The 22,012-nt window shown below is 47.2% G+C and overlaps 1 protein-coding gene across 1 annotated transcript in view; it reads left to right on the top strand.

Annotated features, from left to right (window-relative positions):
• LOC135552073 (synaptic vesicle glycoprotein 2B-like) overlaps positions 1 to 22,012 on the top strand; it is an 85,527-nt gene that overhangs the window by 23,747 nt on the left and 39,768 nt on the right. Inside the window, exons 6-8 of the mRNA XM_064983460.1 lie at positions 6,217 to 6,332; positions 10,859 to 11,005; positions 12,895 to 13,145. Coding sequence (XP_064839532.1) covers positions 6,217 to 6,332; positions 10,859 to 11,005; positions 12,895 to 13,145 — 514 coding nt within the window. The remainder of the gene's footprint in view (positions 1 to 6,216; positions 6,333 to 10,858; positions 11,006 to 12,894; positions 13,146 to 22,012) is intronic.

The following is a 22,012-nucleotide window of genomic DNA, read 5'->3' as shown; positions in this document are numbered from 1 at the left end:
CTTCAGTCCGGGCCTCCGTCTCTGACACTGGCACCTCTACTTCAGTCTGGGCCTCCGTCTCTGACACTGGCACCTCTACTTCAGTCTGGGCCTCCGTCTCTGACACTGGCACCTCTACTTCAGTCTGGGCCTCCGTCTCTGACACTGGCACCTCTACTTCAGTCTGGGCCTCCGTCTCTGACACTGGCACCTCTACTTCAGTCTGGGCCTCCGTCTCTGATACTGGCACCTCTACTTCAGTCTGGGCCTCCGTCTCTGACACTGGCACCTCTACTTCAGTCCGGGCCTCCGTCTCTGACACTGGCACCTCTACTTCAGTCCGGGTCCGGGCCTCCGTCTCTGACACTGGCACCTCTACTTCAGTCCGGGCCTCCGTCTCTGACACTGGCACCTCTACTTCAGTCTGGGCCTCCGTCTCTGACACTGGCACCTCTACTTCAGTCTGGGACTCCGTCTCTGACACTGGCACCTCTACTTCAGTCTGGGCCTCCGTCTCTGACACTGGCACCTCTACTTCAGTCTGGGCCTCCGTCTCTACACTGGCACCTCTACTTCAGTCTGGGCCTCCGTCTCTGACACTGGCACCTCTACTTCAGTCTGGGCCTCCGTCTCTGACACTGGCACCTCTACTTCAGTAGGGGTTTTCTTAGCCTGTTTTTGGTTGTGCCGTTGTATTTCATGGTACGGCGTTGTATATTCCCACCTGATTTAAACGGCTGATGTTGACCATATATGGTTCATTAGGGGTGTTTTGAAATGCAAATAGTCAAAGTCATGGACGAGCACTGATGCTGAGAACAATCAGTATTTATCAAGGGTTATTTCCTGTGGGTGTGAGTACGACGCTCGCAGGATTGTTCGAAAAATCACACTTTTTCTATGCGTACAAACATTCTAAGTTTCTGTTCGTAAGAAGTATTTATATATATATATATATATATATATATATATATATATATATATATATATATATATATATACACACAGTATTTATAGAAAATTGTCTTTATATGTAGATATATATAAATAGATACACTACCGTTCAACATTTTGGCATCACTTAAAAATGTCCTTGTTTTCCATGAAAACATACATGAAATGAGTTGCAAAAGGAATAGGAAATATAGTCAAGATGTTGACAAGGTTATAAATAATGATTTTAAAATGAAAAAATAATTGTGTCCTTCAAACTTTGCTTTCGTCAAAGAATCCTTCATTACAGTATTGCAGACCTTTGGCATTCTAGTTGTCAATTTGTTGAGGTAATCTGAAGAGATTTCACCCCATGCTTCATGAAGCACCTCCTGAAGCAGTTGTATTGGCTTGATGGGCACTTCTTATGTACCATACGGTCAAGATGCTCCCACAACAGCTCAATAGGGTTGAGATCCGGTGACTGTGCTGGCCACTCTATTATAGACAGAATACCAGCTGACTGCTTCTTCCCTAAATAGTTCTTGCATAGTTTAGAGCTGTGCTTTGGGTCATTGTCCTGTTGTAGGAGGAAATTGGCTCCAATTAAGCGCTGTCCACAGGGAATGGCATGGTGTTGCAAAATGGAGTGATAGCCTTCCTTCTTTAAGACCCCCTTTACCCTGTACAAATCTCCCACTTTACCACCACCAAAGCACCCCCAGACCATCACATTGCCTCCACCTCCACCAGACCATCACATTGCCTCCACCTCCACCAGACCATCACATTGCCTCCACCTCCACCAGACCATCACATTGACTCCACCTCCACCAGACCATCACATTGCCTCCACCTCCACCAGACCATCACATTGCCTCCACCTCCACCAGACCATCACATTGCCTCCACCTCCCCCAGACCATCACATTGCCTCCACCTCCACCAGACCATCACATTGCCTCCACCTCCACCAGACCATCACATTGACTCCACCTCCACCAGACCATCACATTGCCTCCACCTCCACCAGACCATCACATTGCCTCCACCTCCACCAGACCATCACATTGCCTCCACCTCCACCAGACCATCACATTGCCTCCACCAGGCTTGACAGATGGTTCACTCCTCAGGCATCTTTCTGCTTGTCACGAATGTTCTTCTTTATGATCCGAACACCTCTAACTTAGATTAATCTGTCCAAAACCCTTTTTTCCAATCTTCCTCTGTTCAGTGTCTGTTATTTTACCCATCTTTTTTAATATGTTATGTTTATTGGCCAGTCTGAGATATGGCTTTTTCTTTGCAACTCGGCCTAGAAGGCCAGCACTGCGGAGTCGCCTCTTCACTGTTGACGTTGAGACTGGTGTTTTGCGGGTACTATTTAATGAAGCTGCCAGTTGAGGACTCGTGAGGCGTCTGTTTCTCAAACTAGACACTCTAATGTACTTGTCCTCTTGATCAGTTGTGCACCGGGGCCTCCCACACCTCTTTCTATTCTGGTTAGAGCCCGTTTGTGCTGTTCTGTGAAGGGAGTAGTACACAGCGTTGTACGAGATCTTCAGTTTCTTGACAATTTCTCACATGGAATAGCCTTAATTTCTCAGAACAAGAATAGACTGACGAGTTTCAGAAGAAAGTTCTTTGTTTCTGGACATTTTGAGCCTGTAATCTAACCCACAAATGCTGACCCTCCAGATACTCAACTCGTCTAAAGGCCAGTTTTATTGCTTCTTTAATCAGAACAACAGTTTTCAGCTGTGCTAACATCATTGCAAAAGGGTTTTCTAATGATCAATTAGCCTTTTAAAATGATAAACTTGGATTAGCTAACACAATGTGCCATTGGAACACAGGAGTGAGGGTTGCTGATAATGAGCCTCTGTACGCCTATGTAGATATTCTATAAATCAGCCGTTTCCAGCTACAATAGTCATTTATAACATTAACAACGTCTACACTGTAATCCTGATCAATTTCATGTTATTTTAATGGGCAGAAAATGTGCTTTTCTTTCAAAAACAAGGACATTTCTAAGTGACCCTAAACTTTTAAACGGTAGTGTATACACGGAAAGTCAGACTTTTTCCACATTTGTTTACATTACAGCCTTACTATAAAATTGATATATATTATTTCTTACATTGTTACCACAGCAAATCTTAAGTGTTATTACATACAGCCGGGAAGAACTATTGGATATAAGAGCAACGTCAACTTACCAACATTACGACCAGAAATACAACATTTCCTGAATCGGATCCTCTGTTTGGACCTCCACCCAGGACAATGGATCGAATTCCAGTAGTCGACCCAAAACAACGGCAGAAGGGGCAGACGAAGCGGCCACCTGGTCAGGCTCTGTAGATGTGCACATCGCCCACCGCTCCCAAGTATACTACTATCCAATGTCCAGTCTCTTGACAACAAGGAAGACAAAATTCGAGCAAAGGTTGCCTTCCATATAGACATCAAATCAAATGTATTTATAAAGCACTTCTTACATCAGCTGGTATCTCAAAGTGCTGTACAGAAACCCAGGCTAAAACCCCAAAACAGCAACCAATGCAGGTGTAGAAGCATGGTGGCTAGAAAAAACTCCCTAGGAAGAAACCTAGAGAGGAACCAGGCTATGAGGGGTGGCCAGTCCTCTTCTGGCTGTGCCGGGTGTAGATTATAACAGAACATGGCCAAGATGTTCAAATGTTCATAAATGCTAAGATAGACATCAGGGATGGTAAAATTCTCTGCTTTACGGAAACATATATTGTTGGAATCGGTTCAGCCACTGGGCTTCTCCATGCATCGCGCCGACAGAGATGAACACCTGTCTGGCAAGAAGAAGGGTTTGGGTGTATTCTTTATGATTAACGACTCATTGTGTAATCATAACAACATTCAGGAACTCAAATCCTTCTGCTCACCCAAATTCCTTACAATCAAATGCCGGCCATTTTCCCTACGAAGAGAATTCTCTTCCGTTATAGTCACAGCTGTGTAGATTCTCCCTCAAGCAGACAGCAAGGCGGACATCACGGAACTTCACTGGACTATGTAAACTGGAAACCATATATCCTGAGGCTGCATTTATTGTGGCTGGGTATTTTAACAAAGCAAATTTGAGAACAAGTCTACCTAAATTCTTCCATTATGCTACATGCAAGGGCAAACTTCTGCGATGCTTACAAAGCCCTCCCCCGCCCTCCCTTCGGCAAAACCGACCACGACGCCATCTTGCTCCTATCGTCTTATAGGCAGAAACTCAAACAGGGTGTACCAGTGACAAGAACCATTCAACGCTGGTCAGACCAATCGGAAGCCACGCTTCAAGATTGTTTTGATCACGCAGACTGGAATATTTTCAGCTCAGTCGCAGAGAACAACATTGACCTATATGCTGACATTTATAAAGAAGTGCATTGGAGATGCTGTACCCACTGTGACTATTAAAACCTACTCTAACCAGAAACCGTGGATGGAAGGCGGCATTCGCACAAAACTGAAAGCGCGATCCACCTTATTTAACCATGGATAGAGGTCTGGAAATATGACTGAATATAAACAGTGTAGGTACTCCCTCCGCAAGGCAATCAAACAAGCGAAACGCCAGTACAGCAACAAGGTGGATTCACAAGAAGTATGTGGCAGGGTCTACAGGAAAACACAAACTACAAAAAGAAAACCAGCCACGTCACGGAAACCGACGTCACGCTTCCAGACAAACTAAACAACTTCTTTGCCCGCTTTGAGGATAATACAGTGCCACAATCCCGGCCGGCTAACAAGGACTGCTTCCCCCACCCCCTTTCCTTCTCCATTGCTGACGTGAGGAAAATATTTAAATTTAAAGTTAACCCTCACAAGGCTGCTGTCCCAGACGGCATCCCTAGCTGCGTCCTCAGAGCATGTGTGGCTGGTGTGTTTACGGTGCGTTTACAGACATTTTCAATCGCTCCCTATCCCAGTCTATTGTCCCTACATGCTTCAAGATGGCTACAATTTGTTCCTGTACACAAAGGCAGAGATAACTGAACTAAATGACTACCGCCCCTGCACTCAATTCTGTCATCGATAAACACGAATCCGACCATCACCCCTGGTGAGACAAAACAGTGAAGAGCACTTTTTGCCAGTCCTGTCTGGTCCAGCGATGGTGGGTTTGTGCTCATAGGCGACGTTGTTGCCGGTGATGTCTGGTGAGGACCTGACTTACAACAGTCCTACAATCCCTCAGACCAGCCTCTCTCAGCCTATTGAGGACAGTCTGAGCACTGATGGAGGGATTGTACATTCCTGGTGTAACTCGGGCAGTTGTTGTTGCCATCCTGTACCTGTCCCGCAGGTGTGATGTTTGGATGTACCAATCCTGTACAGGCGTTGTTACACGTGGTCTGCCACTGCGAGGACGATCATCTGTCCGTCCTGTCTCCCTGTAGCGCCGTCTTAGGTGTGTCACAGTGCGGACATTGCAATTTATTGCCCTGGCCACATATGCAGTCTTCATGCCTCCTTGCAGCATGCAGATGAGCAGGGACCCCGGGCATCTTTCTTTTGGTGTTTTTCAGAGTCAGTAGAAAGGCCTCCTTAGTGTCATAAGTTTTCATAACTGTGACCTTCATTGCCTACCATCTGTAAGCTGTTAGTGTCTTAACGACCGTTCCACAGGTGCATGTTCATTAATTGTCAATGGTTCATTGAAAAAGCATGGGAAACAGTGTTTAAACCTTTACAATGAAGATCTGTTAAGTTATTTGGATGTTTTCTAATTATCTTTGAAAGACAGAGTCCTGAAAAATGGAAGTTTCATTTTATTTCTGAGTAAACAATAGTAGTATCTTGAGAATAGCTTCTAATAATAATACATGAGCTCCCAGGTGTTTGACCTGCCTATCAAGGGTCTGCGGTACCTGTCCCATTCTACTGACTCTCTGTCCTCTCTCTCTCTGTTTCCTCTCTCTGTCCTTTCTCTCTGTTTCCTCTCTCTCTGCTTCCTCTCTCTCTGCTTCCTCTCTCTGCTTCCTCTCTCTCTCTGCTTCCTCTCTCTCTATCTGTGTCCTCTCTCTCTATCTGTGTCCTCTCTCTCTCCGTTTCCTCTCTCTCTCTGCTTCCTCTCTCTCTCTGCTTCCTCTCTCTCTATCTGTGTCCTCTCTCTCTATCTGTGTCCTCTCTCTCTTTGCTTCCTCTCTCTATCTGTCCTCTCTCTCTCTGTGTCCTCTCTCTCTCTGTGTCCTCTCTCTCTCTATGTCCTCTCTCTCTATGTCCTCTCTCTATGTTTCCTCTCTTTCTGTTTCCTCTCTCCAGTCACCAGGTGTTTGATGACATGCCTATCAAGGGTCTGCGATACCTGTCCCATTCTACTGACTCTCTGTGCAAGACCAACCTGGTCAATGAATCTACGGAGTCACTCACAGACGAAGGTTCGTAGGTTACTAATCTCTCTCAACAGCTATGGATAGAATGACTAACATGCTTTGTGTCTTTAAATGCATCTCAAATGGCACCCTATTTCCTGTTTAGTTCCCTACTATAGACCAGAACACTACTATAGACCAGACCACTACTATAGACCAGAACACTACTATAGACCAGAACACTGCTATAGACCAGAACACTACTATAGACCAGAACACTGCTATAGACCAGACCACTGCTATAGACCAGAACACTGCTATAGACCAGAACACTGCTATAGACCAGAACACTGCTATAGACCAGAACACTGCTATAGACCAGAACACTGCTATAGACCAGAACACTGCTATAGACCAGAACACTGCTATAGACCAGAACACTGCTATAGACCAGAACACTACTATAGACCAGAACACTACTATAGACCAGAACACTACTATAGACCAGAACACTACTATAGACCAGACCACTACTATAGACCAGAACACTGCTATAGACCAGACCACTACTATAGACCAGACCACTACTATAGACCAGAACACTACTATAGACCAGAACACTGCTATAGACCAGAACACTACTATAGACCAGAACACTGCTATAGACCAGAACACTACTATAGACCAGAACACTACTATAGACCAGACCACTACTATAGACCAGAACACTGCTATAGACCAGAACACTACTATAGACCAGAACACTACTATAGACCAGACCACTACTATAGACCAGAACACTGCTATAGACCAGAACACTACTATAGACCAGAAAACTGCTATAGACCAGAACACTACTATAGACCAGAACACTACTATAGACCAGACCACTACTATAGACCAGAACACTGCTATAGACCAGAACACTACTATAGACCAGAACACTACTATAGACCAGACCACTACTATAGACCAGAACACTGCTATAGACCAGAACACTACTATAGACCAGAACACTACTATAGACCAGAACACTACTATAGACCAGAACACTACTATAGACCAGACCACTACTATAGACCAGAACACTACTATAGACCAGACCACTACTATAGACCAGACCACTACTATAGACCAGAACACTACTATAGACCAGAACACTGCTATAGACCAGACCACTACTATAGACCAGACCACTACTATAGACCAGAACACTACTATAGACCAGAACACTGCTATAGACCAGAACACTACTATAGACCAGAACACTACTATAGACCAGAACACTGCTATAGACCAGACCACTACTATAGACCAGAACACTACTATAGACCAGAACACTGCTATAGACCAGACCACTACTATAGACCAGACCACTACTATAGACCAGAACACTACTATAGACCAGACCACTACTATAGACCAGAACACTACTATAGACCAGAACACTGCTATAGACCAGACCACTACTATAGACCAGAACACTACTATAGACCAGAACACTGCTATAGACCAGAACACTACTATAGACCAGAACACTGCTATAGACCAGAACACTGCTATAGACCAGAACACTACTATAGACCAGAACACTACTATAGACCAGAACACTGCTATAGACCAGAACACTGCTATAGACCAGAACACTGCTATAGACCAGACCAGAACACTACTATAGACCAGAACACTACTTTAGACCAGACCAGACCACTACTATAGACCAGACCACTACTATAGACCAGAACACTACTATAGACCAGAACACTACTATAGACCAGAACACTACTATAGACCAGAACACTACTATAGACCAGACCACTACTATAGACCAGAACACTACTATAGACCAGAACACTACTATAGACCAGAACACTACTATAGACCAGAACACTACTATAGACCAGAACACTGCTATAGACCAGAACACTGCTATAGACCAGAACACTGCTATAGACCAGACCAGAACACTACTATAGACCAGAACACTACTATAGACCAGACCAGACCACTACTATAGACCAGACCACTACTATAGACCAGAACACTACTATAGACCAGACCACTACTATAGACCAGACCACTACTATAGACCAGAACACTACTATAGACCAGACCACTGCTATAGACCAGAACACTACTATAGACCAGAACACTGCTATAGACCAGAACACTGCTATAGACCAGAACACTACTATAGACCAGACCAGACCACTACTATAGACCAGAACACTACTATAGACCAGACCACTACTATAGACCAGAACACTACTATAGACCAGACCACTACCATAGACCAGACCACTACTATAGACGAGACCAGACCACTACTATAGACCAGAACACTGCTATAGACCAGAACACTACTATAGACCAGAACACTACTATAGACCAGAACACTGCTATAGACCAGACCACTACTATAGACCAGAACACTACTATAGACCAGAACACTGCTATAGACCAGAACACTGCTATAGACCAGAACACTACTATAGACCAGAACACTGCTATAGACCAGAACACTGCTATAGACCAGAACACTACTATAGACCAGAACACTACTATAGACGAGACCAGAACACTACTATAGACCAGAACACTACAAAACAGTCACCATCACCATCACTAACCCTAACACTGTCACCATCACACAGTCACCATCTCCATTACAGTCACCATCACCATTACAGTCACCATCCCCATTACAGTCACCATCACCATTACAGTCACCATCACAGTCACCATCACACAGTCACCGTTACAGTCACCATCACCATTACAGTCACCATCACCATTACAGTCACCATCACCATTACAGTCACCATCACCATCACAGTCACCATCACCATTACAGTCACCATCACCATTACAGTCACCATCACCATTACAGTCACCATCACCATTACAGTCACCATCACCATTACAGTCACCATCACCATCACAGTCACCATCACCATTACAGTCACCATCACAGTCACCATCACCATTACAGTCACCATCACCATCACAGTCACCATCACCATTACAGTCACCATCACAGTCACCATCACACAGTCACCGTCACACAGTCACCGTCACACAGTCACCATCACACAGTCACCATCACACAGTCACCATCACACATAGTAAACACACACGTTACCCAGTCACCATCACAGCCCCCAGTAAACACACGTTACCCCCGGCCCCCAGTAAACACACGTTACCCCCAGTAAACACACGTTACCCCAAGCCCCCAGTAAACACACGTTACCCCGAGCCCCCAGTAAACACACGTTACCCCCGGCCCCCAGTAAACACACGTTACCCCCAGTAAACACACGTTACCCCGAGCCCCCAGTAAACACACGTTACCCCCAGCCCCCAGTAAACACACGTTACCCCGAGCCCCCAGTAAACACACGTTACCCCGAGCCCCCAGTAAACACACGTTGCCCCCAGTAAACACACGTTACCCCCAGCCCCCAGTAAACACACGTTACCCCCAGTAAACACACGTTACCCCCAGCTCCCAGTAAACACACGTTACCCCCAGCCCCCAGTAAACACACGTTACCCCCAGCTCCCAGTAAACACACGTTACCCCCAGCCCCCAGTAAACACACGTTACCCCCAGCCCCCAGTAAACACACGTTACCCCCAGCCCCCAGTAAACACACGTTACCCCGGTAAACACACGTTACCCCCAGTAAACACACGTTACCCCCGGCCCCCAGTAAACACACGTTACCCCCAGCCCCCAGTAAACACACGTTACCCCCAGCCCCCAGTAAACACACGTTACCCCCAGCCCCCAGTAAACACACGTTACCCCCAGCCCCCAGTAAACACACGTTACCCCCAGCCCCCAGTAAACACACGTTACCCCCAGCCCCCAGTAAACACACGTTACCCCCAGCCCCCAGTAAACACACGTTACCCCCAGCCCCCAGTAAACACACGTTACCCCCGGCCCCCAGTAAACACACGTTACCCCCAGCCCCCAGTAAACACACGTTACCCCCAGTAAACACACGTTACCCCGAGCCCCCAGTAAACACACGTTGCCCCCAGTAACCACACGTTACCCCCAGCCCCCAGTAAACACACGTTACCCCCAGCCCCCAGTAAACACACGTTACCCCCAGCCCCCAGTAAACACACGTTACCCCCAGCCCCCAGTAAACACACGTTACCCCCAGCCCCCAGTAAACACACGTTACCCCCAGCTCCCAGTAAACACACGTTACCCCCAGCCCCCAGTAAACACACGTTACCCCCAGCCCCCAGTAAACACACGTTACCCCCAGCCCCCAGTAAACACACGTTACCCCCAGCCCCCAGTAAACACACGTTACCCCCAGCCCCCAGTAAACACACGTTACCCCCAGCCCCCAGTAAACACACGTTACCCCCAGCTCCCAATAAAGGTAAAGTGTCAGGTAGCCTAGAGTGTTGTGTCAGTAACCGAAAGGTTGCTGGTTCGAATACCCGAGCTGAGCGAGGCACTTAATCCTAATTGCTCTCCTAAATGTGTCTGGATTATAGTGTCTATGATAATGTCTAGATAAATACCTCTGAATGCTATCTGAGTGTTGTGTTTCATAATCTAGGCACAGAGATGATTGACAGTCAGCTGATGGGGGAGTTTGAGGAAGACCTGAAAGAGCTGGAAGCGGACTCCTGGAGCAACGTCATGGACAGCAACGTCCTCAAACATCTGAAGAAGGACGTCATCAAGAGACAGGAAGTCATCTACGGTACCTACCACTGCTACAGTACCTACCACTGCTACAGTACCTACCACTGCTACAGTACCTACCACTGCTACAGTACCTACCACTGCTACAGTAACTACCACTGCTACAGTACCTACCACTGCTACAGTAACTACCACAGCTACTGTACCTACCACAGCTACTGTACCTACCACAGCTACTGTACCTACCACTGCTACTGTACCTGCTACTGTACCTACCACTGCTACAGTACCTACCACTGCTACAGTACCTACCACTGCTACAGTAACTACCACAGCTACTGTACCTACCACAGCTACTGTACCTACCACTGCTACTGTACCTACCACTGCTACTGTACCCTACTCTACCTTGATTTATACCAGGTACTACTACCCCTCTATCTAGAGTTACAGCATACTACTACCCCTCTATCTAGAGTTACACCGCACTACCACCCCTCTATCTAGAGTTACAATCCACTACTACCCCTCTATCTAGAGTTACACGGCACTACTACCCCTCTATCTAGAGTTACCAGGCACTACTACCCCTCTATCTAGAGTTACAGTGCACTACTACCCATCTATCTAGAGCTGGACATACCCTGATCCCCCTCCTAACCTTTACCCCCTCCCACTCTGTATCTCCCCCTCCTAAACTTTACCCCCTCCCTCCCTCCCTGTATCTCCCCCTCCTAAACTTTACCCCCTCCCTCCCTCCCTGTATCTCCCCCTCCTTTCCTTAACCCCCTCCCTCCCTGTATCTCCCCCTCCTATCCTTAACCCCCTCCCTCCCTGTATCTCCCCCTCCTATCCTTAACCCCCTCCCACCCTGTATCGCCCCCTCCTAAACTTTACCCCCTCCCTCCCTCCCTGTATCTCCCCCTCCTATCCTTAACCCCCTCCCCCCCTCCCTGTATCTCCCCCTCCTATCCTTAACTCCCTCCCTCCCTCCCTGTATCTCACCCTCCTATCCTTAACCCCCTCCCTCCCTCCCTCCCTGTATCTCCCCCTCCTATCCTTAACCCCCTCCCTCCCTCCCTGTATCTCCCCCTCCTATCCTTAACCCCCTCCATCCCTCCCTCCCTGTATCTCCCCCTCCTATCCTTAACCCCCTCCCTCCCTCCCTGTATCTCCCCCTCCTATCCTTAACCCCCTCCCTCCCTCCCTCCCTGTATCTCCCCCTCCTATCCTTAACCCCCTCCCTCCCTCCCTGTATCTCCCCCTCCTATCCTTAACCCCCTCCCTCCCTCCCTCCCTGTATCTCCCCCTCCTATCCTTAACTCCCTCCCTCCCTCCCTGTATCTCCCCCTCCTATCCTTAACCCCCTCCCTCCCTCCCTGTATCTCCCCCTCCTATCCTTAACCCCCTCCCTCCCTCCCTGTATCTCCCCCTCCTATCCTTAACCCCCTCCCTCCCTCCCTGTATCTCCCCCTCCTATCCTTAACCCCCTCCCTCCCTCCCTCCCTGTATCTCCCCTCCTATCCTTAACCCCCTCCCTCCCTCCCTGTATCTCCCCCTCCTATCCTTAACCCCCTCCCTCCCTCCCTGTATCTCCCCCTCCTATCCTTAACCCCCTCCCTCCCTCCCTGTATCTCCCCCTCCTATCCTTAACCCCTCCCTGTATCTCCCCCTCCTATCCTTAACCCCTCCCTGTATCTCCCCCTCCTATCCTTAACCCCCTCCCTCCCTGTATCTCCCCTCCTATCCTTAACCCCCTCCCTCCCTGTATCTCCCCCTCCTATCCTTAACCCCCTCCCTGTATCTCCCCCTCCTATCCTTAACCCCCTCCCTGTATCTCCCCCTCCTATCCTTAACCCCCTCCCTGTATCTCCCCCTCCTATCCTTAACCCCCTCCCTGTATCTCTCCTTCCTAACCTTAACCCCTCCCTGTATCTCCTCCTCCAGAGTTGATGCAGACAGAGATGCACCACGTGAGGACCCTGCTGATCATGATGGAGGTGTACAGTAAGGGTCTGGTGAAGGAGCTGCAGCTGGAGCCTCAGACAGTAGACAGGCTGTTCCCTGCACTGGGGGAGCTCCTGGACCTCCACACCTCCTTCCTGACACATCTCCTGGAGAGGAAGAGAGAGAGCCAGCAGGAGGGGGAGGACGGAGGATTCATCATCAACAAGATAGGAGACATCCTGGAGACACAGGTTAGAGGAGGGAGAGAGCCCACACTACAGAACACCACACCACACTACAGAACACCACACTACACCACACCACACTACACCACACCACACCACACTACAGAACACCACACCACACCACACTACAGAACACCACAATACAGAACACCACAATACAGAACACCACAATACACCACAGAACACCACACTACACCACAGAACACCACACTACACCACACTACAGAACACCACACTACAGAACACCACACTACACCACAGAACACCACACTACACTACAGAACACCACACTACACCACAGAACAGAACACCACACTACAGAACACCACAATACAGAACACCACACTACAGAACACCACACTACACCACAGAACACCACACTACACCACAGAACACCACACTACACCACACTACAGAACACCACACTACACCACAGAACAGAACACCACACTACAGAACACCACAATACAGAACACCACAATACAGAACACCACACCACAGAACACCACACTACACCACAGAACACCACACTACACCACAGAACACCACAATACAGAACACCACACTACAGAACACCACACCACAGAACACCACACTACAGAACACCACACTACACCACAGAACACCACACTACACCACAGAACACCACACTACACCACACTACAGAACACCACACTACACCACAGAACAGAACACCACACTACAGAACACCACAATACAGAACACCACACTACAGAACACCACAATACAGAACACCACACTACAGAACACCACACTACACCACAGAACACCACACTACACCACAGAACACCACACTACACCACACTACAGAACACCACACTACACCACAGAACAGAACACCACACTACAGAACACCACAATACAGAACACCACACTACAGAACACCACACTACACCACAGAACACCACACTACACCACAGAACACCACACTACACCACAGAACACCACAATACAGAACACCACACTACAGAACACCACACTACAGAACACCACAATACAGAACACCACACTACAGAACACCACACTACACAACAGAACACCACAATACAGAACACCACACTACAGAACACCACACTACAGAACACCACACTACAGAACACCACAATACAGAACACCACACTACACCACAGAACACCACAATACAGAACACCACACCACAGAACACCACACTACAGAACACCACACTACAGAACACCACACTACAGAACACCACAATACAGAACACCACACTACAGAACACCACACTACAGAACACCACACTACACCACACTACAGAACACCACACTACATAACACCACACCACACCACACTACAGAACACCACAATACAGAACACCACACTACAGAACACCACACTACAGAACACCACAATACAGAACACCACACTACAGAACACCACACTACAGAACACCACACTACACCACACTACAGAACACCACACTACAGAACACCACACTACAGAACACCACAATACAGAACACCACACTACAGAACACCACAATACAGAACACCACACTACAGAACACCACACTACATAACACCACACTACAGAACACCACACTACAGAACACCACACTACAGAACACCACACTACAGAACACCACACCACACTACACTACAGAACACCACACTACAGAACACCACACTACAGAACACCACACTACAGAACACCACACTACACTACACTACAGAACACCACACTACAGAACACCACACTACACTACACTACAGAACACCACAATACAGAACACCACACTACAGAACACTACAGAACACCACACTACACTACAGAACACCACACTACAGAACACCACACTACACCACACTACAGAACACCACACTACAGAACACCACAATACAGAACACCACAATACAGAACACCACACTACAGAACACCACACTACAGAACACCACACTACAGAACACCACACTACAGAACACCACACTACAGAACACCACACTACAGAACACCACAATACAGAACACCACACTACAGAACACCACAATACAGAACACCACACTACAGAACACCACAATACAGAACACCACACTACAGAACACCACACTACACCACACTACAGAACACCACACTACACCACAATACAGAACACCACACTACAGAACACCACACTACAGAACACCACACTACAGAACACCACACTACAGAACACCACACTACAGAACACCACACTACACCACAATACAGAACACCACAATACAGAACACCACAATACAGAACACCACACTACAGAACACCACACTACAGAACACCACACCACACTACACTACACTACAGAACACCACAATACAGAACACCACACTACAGAACACCACACTACAGAACACCACACTACAGAACACCACACTACAGAACACCACACCACACTACACCACAATACAGAACACCACACTACAGAACACCACACTACACCACACTACAGAACACCACACTACACCACAATACAGAACACCACACTACAGAACACCACACTACAGAACACCACACTACAGAACACCACACTACACCACAATACAGAACACCACACTACAGAACACCACACTACAGAACACCACACTACAGAACACCACACTACAGAACACCACACCACACTACACTACACTACAGAACACCACAATACAGAACACCACACTACAGAACACCACAATACAGAACACCACACTACAGAACACCACACTACACCACAATACAGAACACCACACTACACCACACTACAGAACACCACACTACACCACACTACAGAACACCACACTACAGAACACCACACTACAGAACACCACACTACACCACAATACAGAACACCACACTACACCACACTACAGAACACCACACTACACTACACTACAGAACACCACAATACAGAACACCACACTACAGAACACCACACTACACCACAATACAGAACACCACACTACACCACACTACAGAACACCACACTACACCACACTACAGAACACCACACTACAGAACACCACACTACACCACACTACAGAACACCACACTACAGAACACCACACTACAGAACACCACACTACAGAACACCACACTACAGAACACCACAATACAGAACACCACACTACAGAACACCACAATACAGAACACCACACTACAGAACACCACACTACAGAACACCACAGAACAGAACACCACACTACAGAACACCACACTACAGAACACCACACTACAGAACACCACACTACACTACAGAACACCACACTACAGAACACCACAATACAGAACACCACAATACAGAACACCACACTACACCACAGAACACCACACTACACCACAGAACACCACACTACAGAACACCACACTACAGAACACCACACTACAGAACACCACACTACAGAACACCACACTACAGAACACCACACTACAGAACACCACACTACACCACACTACAGAACACCACACTACAGAACACCACACTACAGAACACCACACTACACCACAATACAGAACACCACACTACAGAACACCACAATACAGAACACCACAATACAGAACACCACACTACAGAACACCACACTACACCACAATACAGAACACCACAATACAGAACACCACAATACAGAACACCACAATACAGAACACCACACTACAGAACACCACACTACAGAACACCACACTACAGAACACCACACTACACCACACTACAGAACACCACAATACAGAACACCACACTACAGAACACCACACTACAGAACACTACAGAACACCACACTACAGAACACCACAATACAGAACACTACACTACAGAACACCACACTACACCACACTACAGAACAGAACACTACAGAACACCACAATACAGAACACCACACTACAGAACACCACACTACACCACACTACAGAACACCACACTACAGAACACCACAATACAGAACACTACACTACAGAACACCACACTACACCACACTACAGAACACCACACTACAGAACACCACACTACACCACACTACAGAACACCACACTACAGAACACCACACTACAGAACACCACACTACAGAACACCACAATACAGAACACCACACTACAGAACACCACACTACACCACACTACAGAACACCACACTACAGAACACCACACTACACCACACTACAGAACACCACACTACAGAACACCACACTACAGAACACCACAATACAGAACACCACACTACACCACAATACAGAACACCACACCACAGAACACCACACTACACCACAATACAGAACACCACAATACAGAACACCACACTACAGAACACCACACTACAGAACACCACAATACACCACAATACAGAACACCACACCACAGAACACCACACTACACCACACTACAGAACACCACACTACAGAACACCACACTACAGAACACCACACTACAGAACACCACACTACAGAACACCACACTACACCACAATACAGAACACCACACTACAGAACACCACAATACAGAACACCACACTACAGAACACCACACTACAGAACACGACACCACACCACAATACAGAACACCACACTACAGAACACCACACTACACCACAATACAGAACACCACACTACAGAACACCACACTACAGAACACCACACTACACCACAATACAGAACACCACACTACAGAACACCACACTACAGAACACCACACTACAGAACACCACACTACAGAACACCACAATACAGAACACCACACTACAGAACACCACACTACAGAACAGCACACTACAGAACACCACAATACAGAACACCACAATACAGAACACCACACTACAGAACACCACACTACAGAACACCACACTACAGAACACCACACTACAGAACACCACACTACACCACACTACAGAACACCACACTACAGAACACCACACTACACCACACTACAGAACACCACACTACACCACACTACAGAACACCACACTACAGAACACCACACTACACCACACTACAGAACACCACACCACACCACACTACAGAACACCACACTACAGAACACCACACTACACCACACTACAGAACACCACACTACAGAACACCACAATACAGAACACCACAATACAGAACACCACAATACAGAACACCACACTACAGAACACCACAATACAGAACACCACACTACAGAACACCACACTACAGAACACCACACTACAGAACACCACACTACAGAACACCACACTACAGAACACCACACTACAGAACACCACACCACACTACACCACAATACAGAAAACCACAATACAGAACACCACAATACAGAACACCACACTACAGAACACCACAATACAGAACACCACACTACAGAACACCACACTACACCACAATACAGAACACCACAATACAGAACACCACACTACAGAACACTACAGAACACCACACTACAGAACACCACACCACACCACAATACAGAACACCACACTACAGAACACCACACCACACTACACCACAATACAGAACACCACACTACAGAACACCACAATACAGAACACCACACTACAGAACACCACACTACAGAACACCACACTACAGAACACCACACTACAGAACACCACACTACACCACACTACAGAACAGAACACTACAGAACACCACACTACAGAACACCACACTACAGAACACTACAGAACACCACACTACAGAACACCACAATACAGAACACTACACTACAGAACACCACACTACACCACACTACAGAACAGAACACTACAGAACACCACAATACAGAACACCACACTACAGAACACCACACTACACCACACTACAGAACACCACACTACAGAACACCACAATACAGAACACTACACTACAGAACACCACACTACACCACACTACAGAACACCACACTACAGAACACCACACTACACCACACTACAGAACACCACACTACAGAACACCACACTACAGAACACCACACTACAGAACACCACAATACAGAACACCACACTACAGAACACCACACTACACCACACTACAGAACACCACACTACAGAACACCACACTACACCACACTACAGAACACCACACTACAGAACACCACACTACAGAACACCACAATACAGAACACCACACTACACCACAATACAGAACACCACACCACAGAACACCACACTACACCACAATACAGAACACCACAATACAGAACACCACACTACAGAACACCACACTACAGAACACCACAATACACCACAATACAGAACACCACACCACAGAACACCACACTACACCACACTACAGAACACCACACTACAGAACACCACACTACAGAACACCACACTACACCACAATACAGAACACCACACTACAGAACACCACACTACAGAACACCACACTACACCACAATACAGAACACCACACTACAGAACACCACACTACAGAACACCACACTACAGAACACCACACTACAGAACACCACACTACACCACAATACAGAACACCACACTACAGAACACCACAATACAGAACACCACACTACAGAACACCACACTACAGAACACCACACCACACCACAATACAGAACACCACACTACAGAACACCACACTACACCACAATACAGAACACCACACTACAGAACACCACACTACAGAACACCACACTACACCACAATACAGAACACCACACTACAGAACACCACACTACAGAACACCACACTACAGAACACCACACTACAGAACACCACAATACAGAACACCACACTACAGAACACCACACTACAGAACACCACACTACAGAACACCACAATACAGAACACCACAATACAGAACACCACACTACAGAACACCACACTACAGAACACCACACTACACCACACTACAGAACACCACACTACAGAACACCACACTACACCACACTACAGAACACCACACTACACCACACTACAGAACACCACACTACAGAACACCACACTACACCACACTACAGAACACCACACCACACCACACTACAGAACACCACACTACAGAACACCACACTACACCACACTACAGAACACCACACTACAGAACACCACAATACAGAACACCACAATACAGAACACCACAATACAGAACACCACACTACAGAACACCACAATACAGAACACCACACTACAGAACACCACACTACAGAACACCACACTACAGAACACCACACTACAGAACACCACACTACAGAACACCACACTACAGAACACCACACCACACTACACCACAATACAGAAAACCACAATACAGAACACCACAATACAGAACACCACACTACAGAACACCACAATACAGAACACCACACTACAGAACACCACACTACACCACAATACAGAACACCACAATACAGAACACCACACTACAGAACACTACAGAACACCACACTACAGAACACCACACCACACCACAATACAGAACACCACACTACAGAACACCACACCACACTACACCACAATACAGAACACCACACTACAGAACACCACAATACAGAACACCACACTACAGAACACCACACTACAGAACACCACACTACAGAACACCACACTACAGAACACCACACTACAGAACACCACACTACACCACACTACAGAACAGAACACTACAGAACACCACACTACAGAACACCACACTACAGAACACCACACTACACCACACTACAGAACAGAACACTACAGAACACCACAGAACATAACACCACACTACAGAACACCACACTACACCACACTACAGAACAGAACACTACAGAACACCACACTACAGAACACCACACTACAGAACACCACACTACACCACACTACAGAACACCACACTACAGAACACCACACTACAGAACACCACACTACAGAACACCACACCACACTACACCACAATACAGAACACCACAATACAGAACACCACAATACAGAACACCACACTACAGAACACCACAATACAGAACACCACACTACAGAACACCACACTACACCACAATACAGAACACCACAATACAGAACACCACAATACAGAACACCACAATACAGAACACCACAGAACAGAACACAACAACATCCTCCTCCCCCCACACATCATAGAGACTGTTGAGGAGGTCCTGGAAGGAGAGCATGTTGTCTCTCCACACCACATCATAGAGACAGTTGAGGAGGTCCTGGAAGGAGAGCATGTTGTCTCTCTACACCACATCATAGAGACAGTTGAGGAGGTCCTGGAAGGAGAGCATGTTGTCTCTCTACACCACATCATAGAGACAGTTGAGGAGGTCCTGGAAGGAGGGCATGTTGTCTGTCTACACCACATCATAGAGACTGTTGAGGAGGTCCTGGAAGGAGAGCATGTTGTATCCACACCACATCATAGAGACAGTTGAGGAGGTCCTGGAAGGAGGGCATGTTGTCTCTCTACACCACATCATAGAGACTGTTGAGGAGGTCCTGGAAGGAGAGCATGTTGTCTCTCTACACCACATCATAGAGACAGTTGAGGAGGTCCTGGAAGGAGGGCATGTTGTATCCACACCACATCATAGAGACAGTTGAGGAGGTCCTGGAAGGAGGGCATGTTGTCTCTCTACACCACATCATAGAGACTGTTGAGGAGGTCCTGGAAGGAGGGCATGTTGTCTCTCTACACCACATCATAGAGACAGTTGAGGAGGTCCTGGAAGGAGGGCATGTTGTCTCTCTACACCACATCATAGAGACAGATGAGGAGGTCCTGGAAGGAGGGCATGTTGTATCCACACCACATCATAGAGACAGTTGAGGAGGTCCTGGAAGGAGGGCATGTTGTCTCTCTACACCACATCATAGAGACAGTTGAGGAGGTCCTGGTAGGGCATGGATGGTGAGGAGGTCCTGGAAGGAGGGCATGTTGTCTCTCTACACCACATCATAGAGACAG

Source organism: Oncorhynchus masou, chromosome 2 (assembly GCF_036934945.1).
Source record: "Oncorhynchus masou masou isolate Uvic2021 chromosome 2, UVic_Omas_1.1, whole genome shotgun sequence".
Lineage (NCBI taxonomy): Eukaryota > Metazoa > Chordata > Actinopteri > Salmoniformes > Salmonidae > Oncorhynchus > Oncorhynchus masou.
This window is presented reverse-complemented; position numbering and strand designations above follow the sequence as displayed.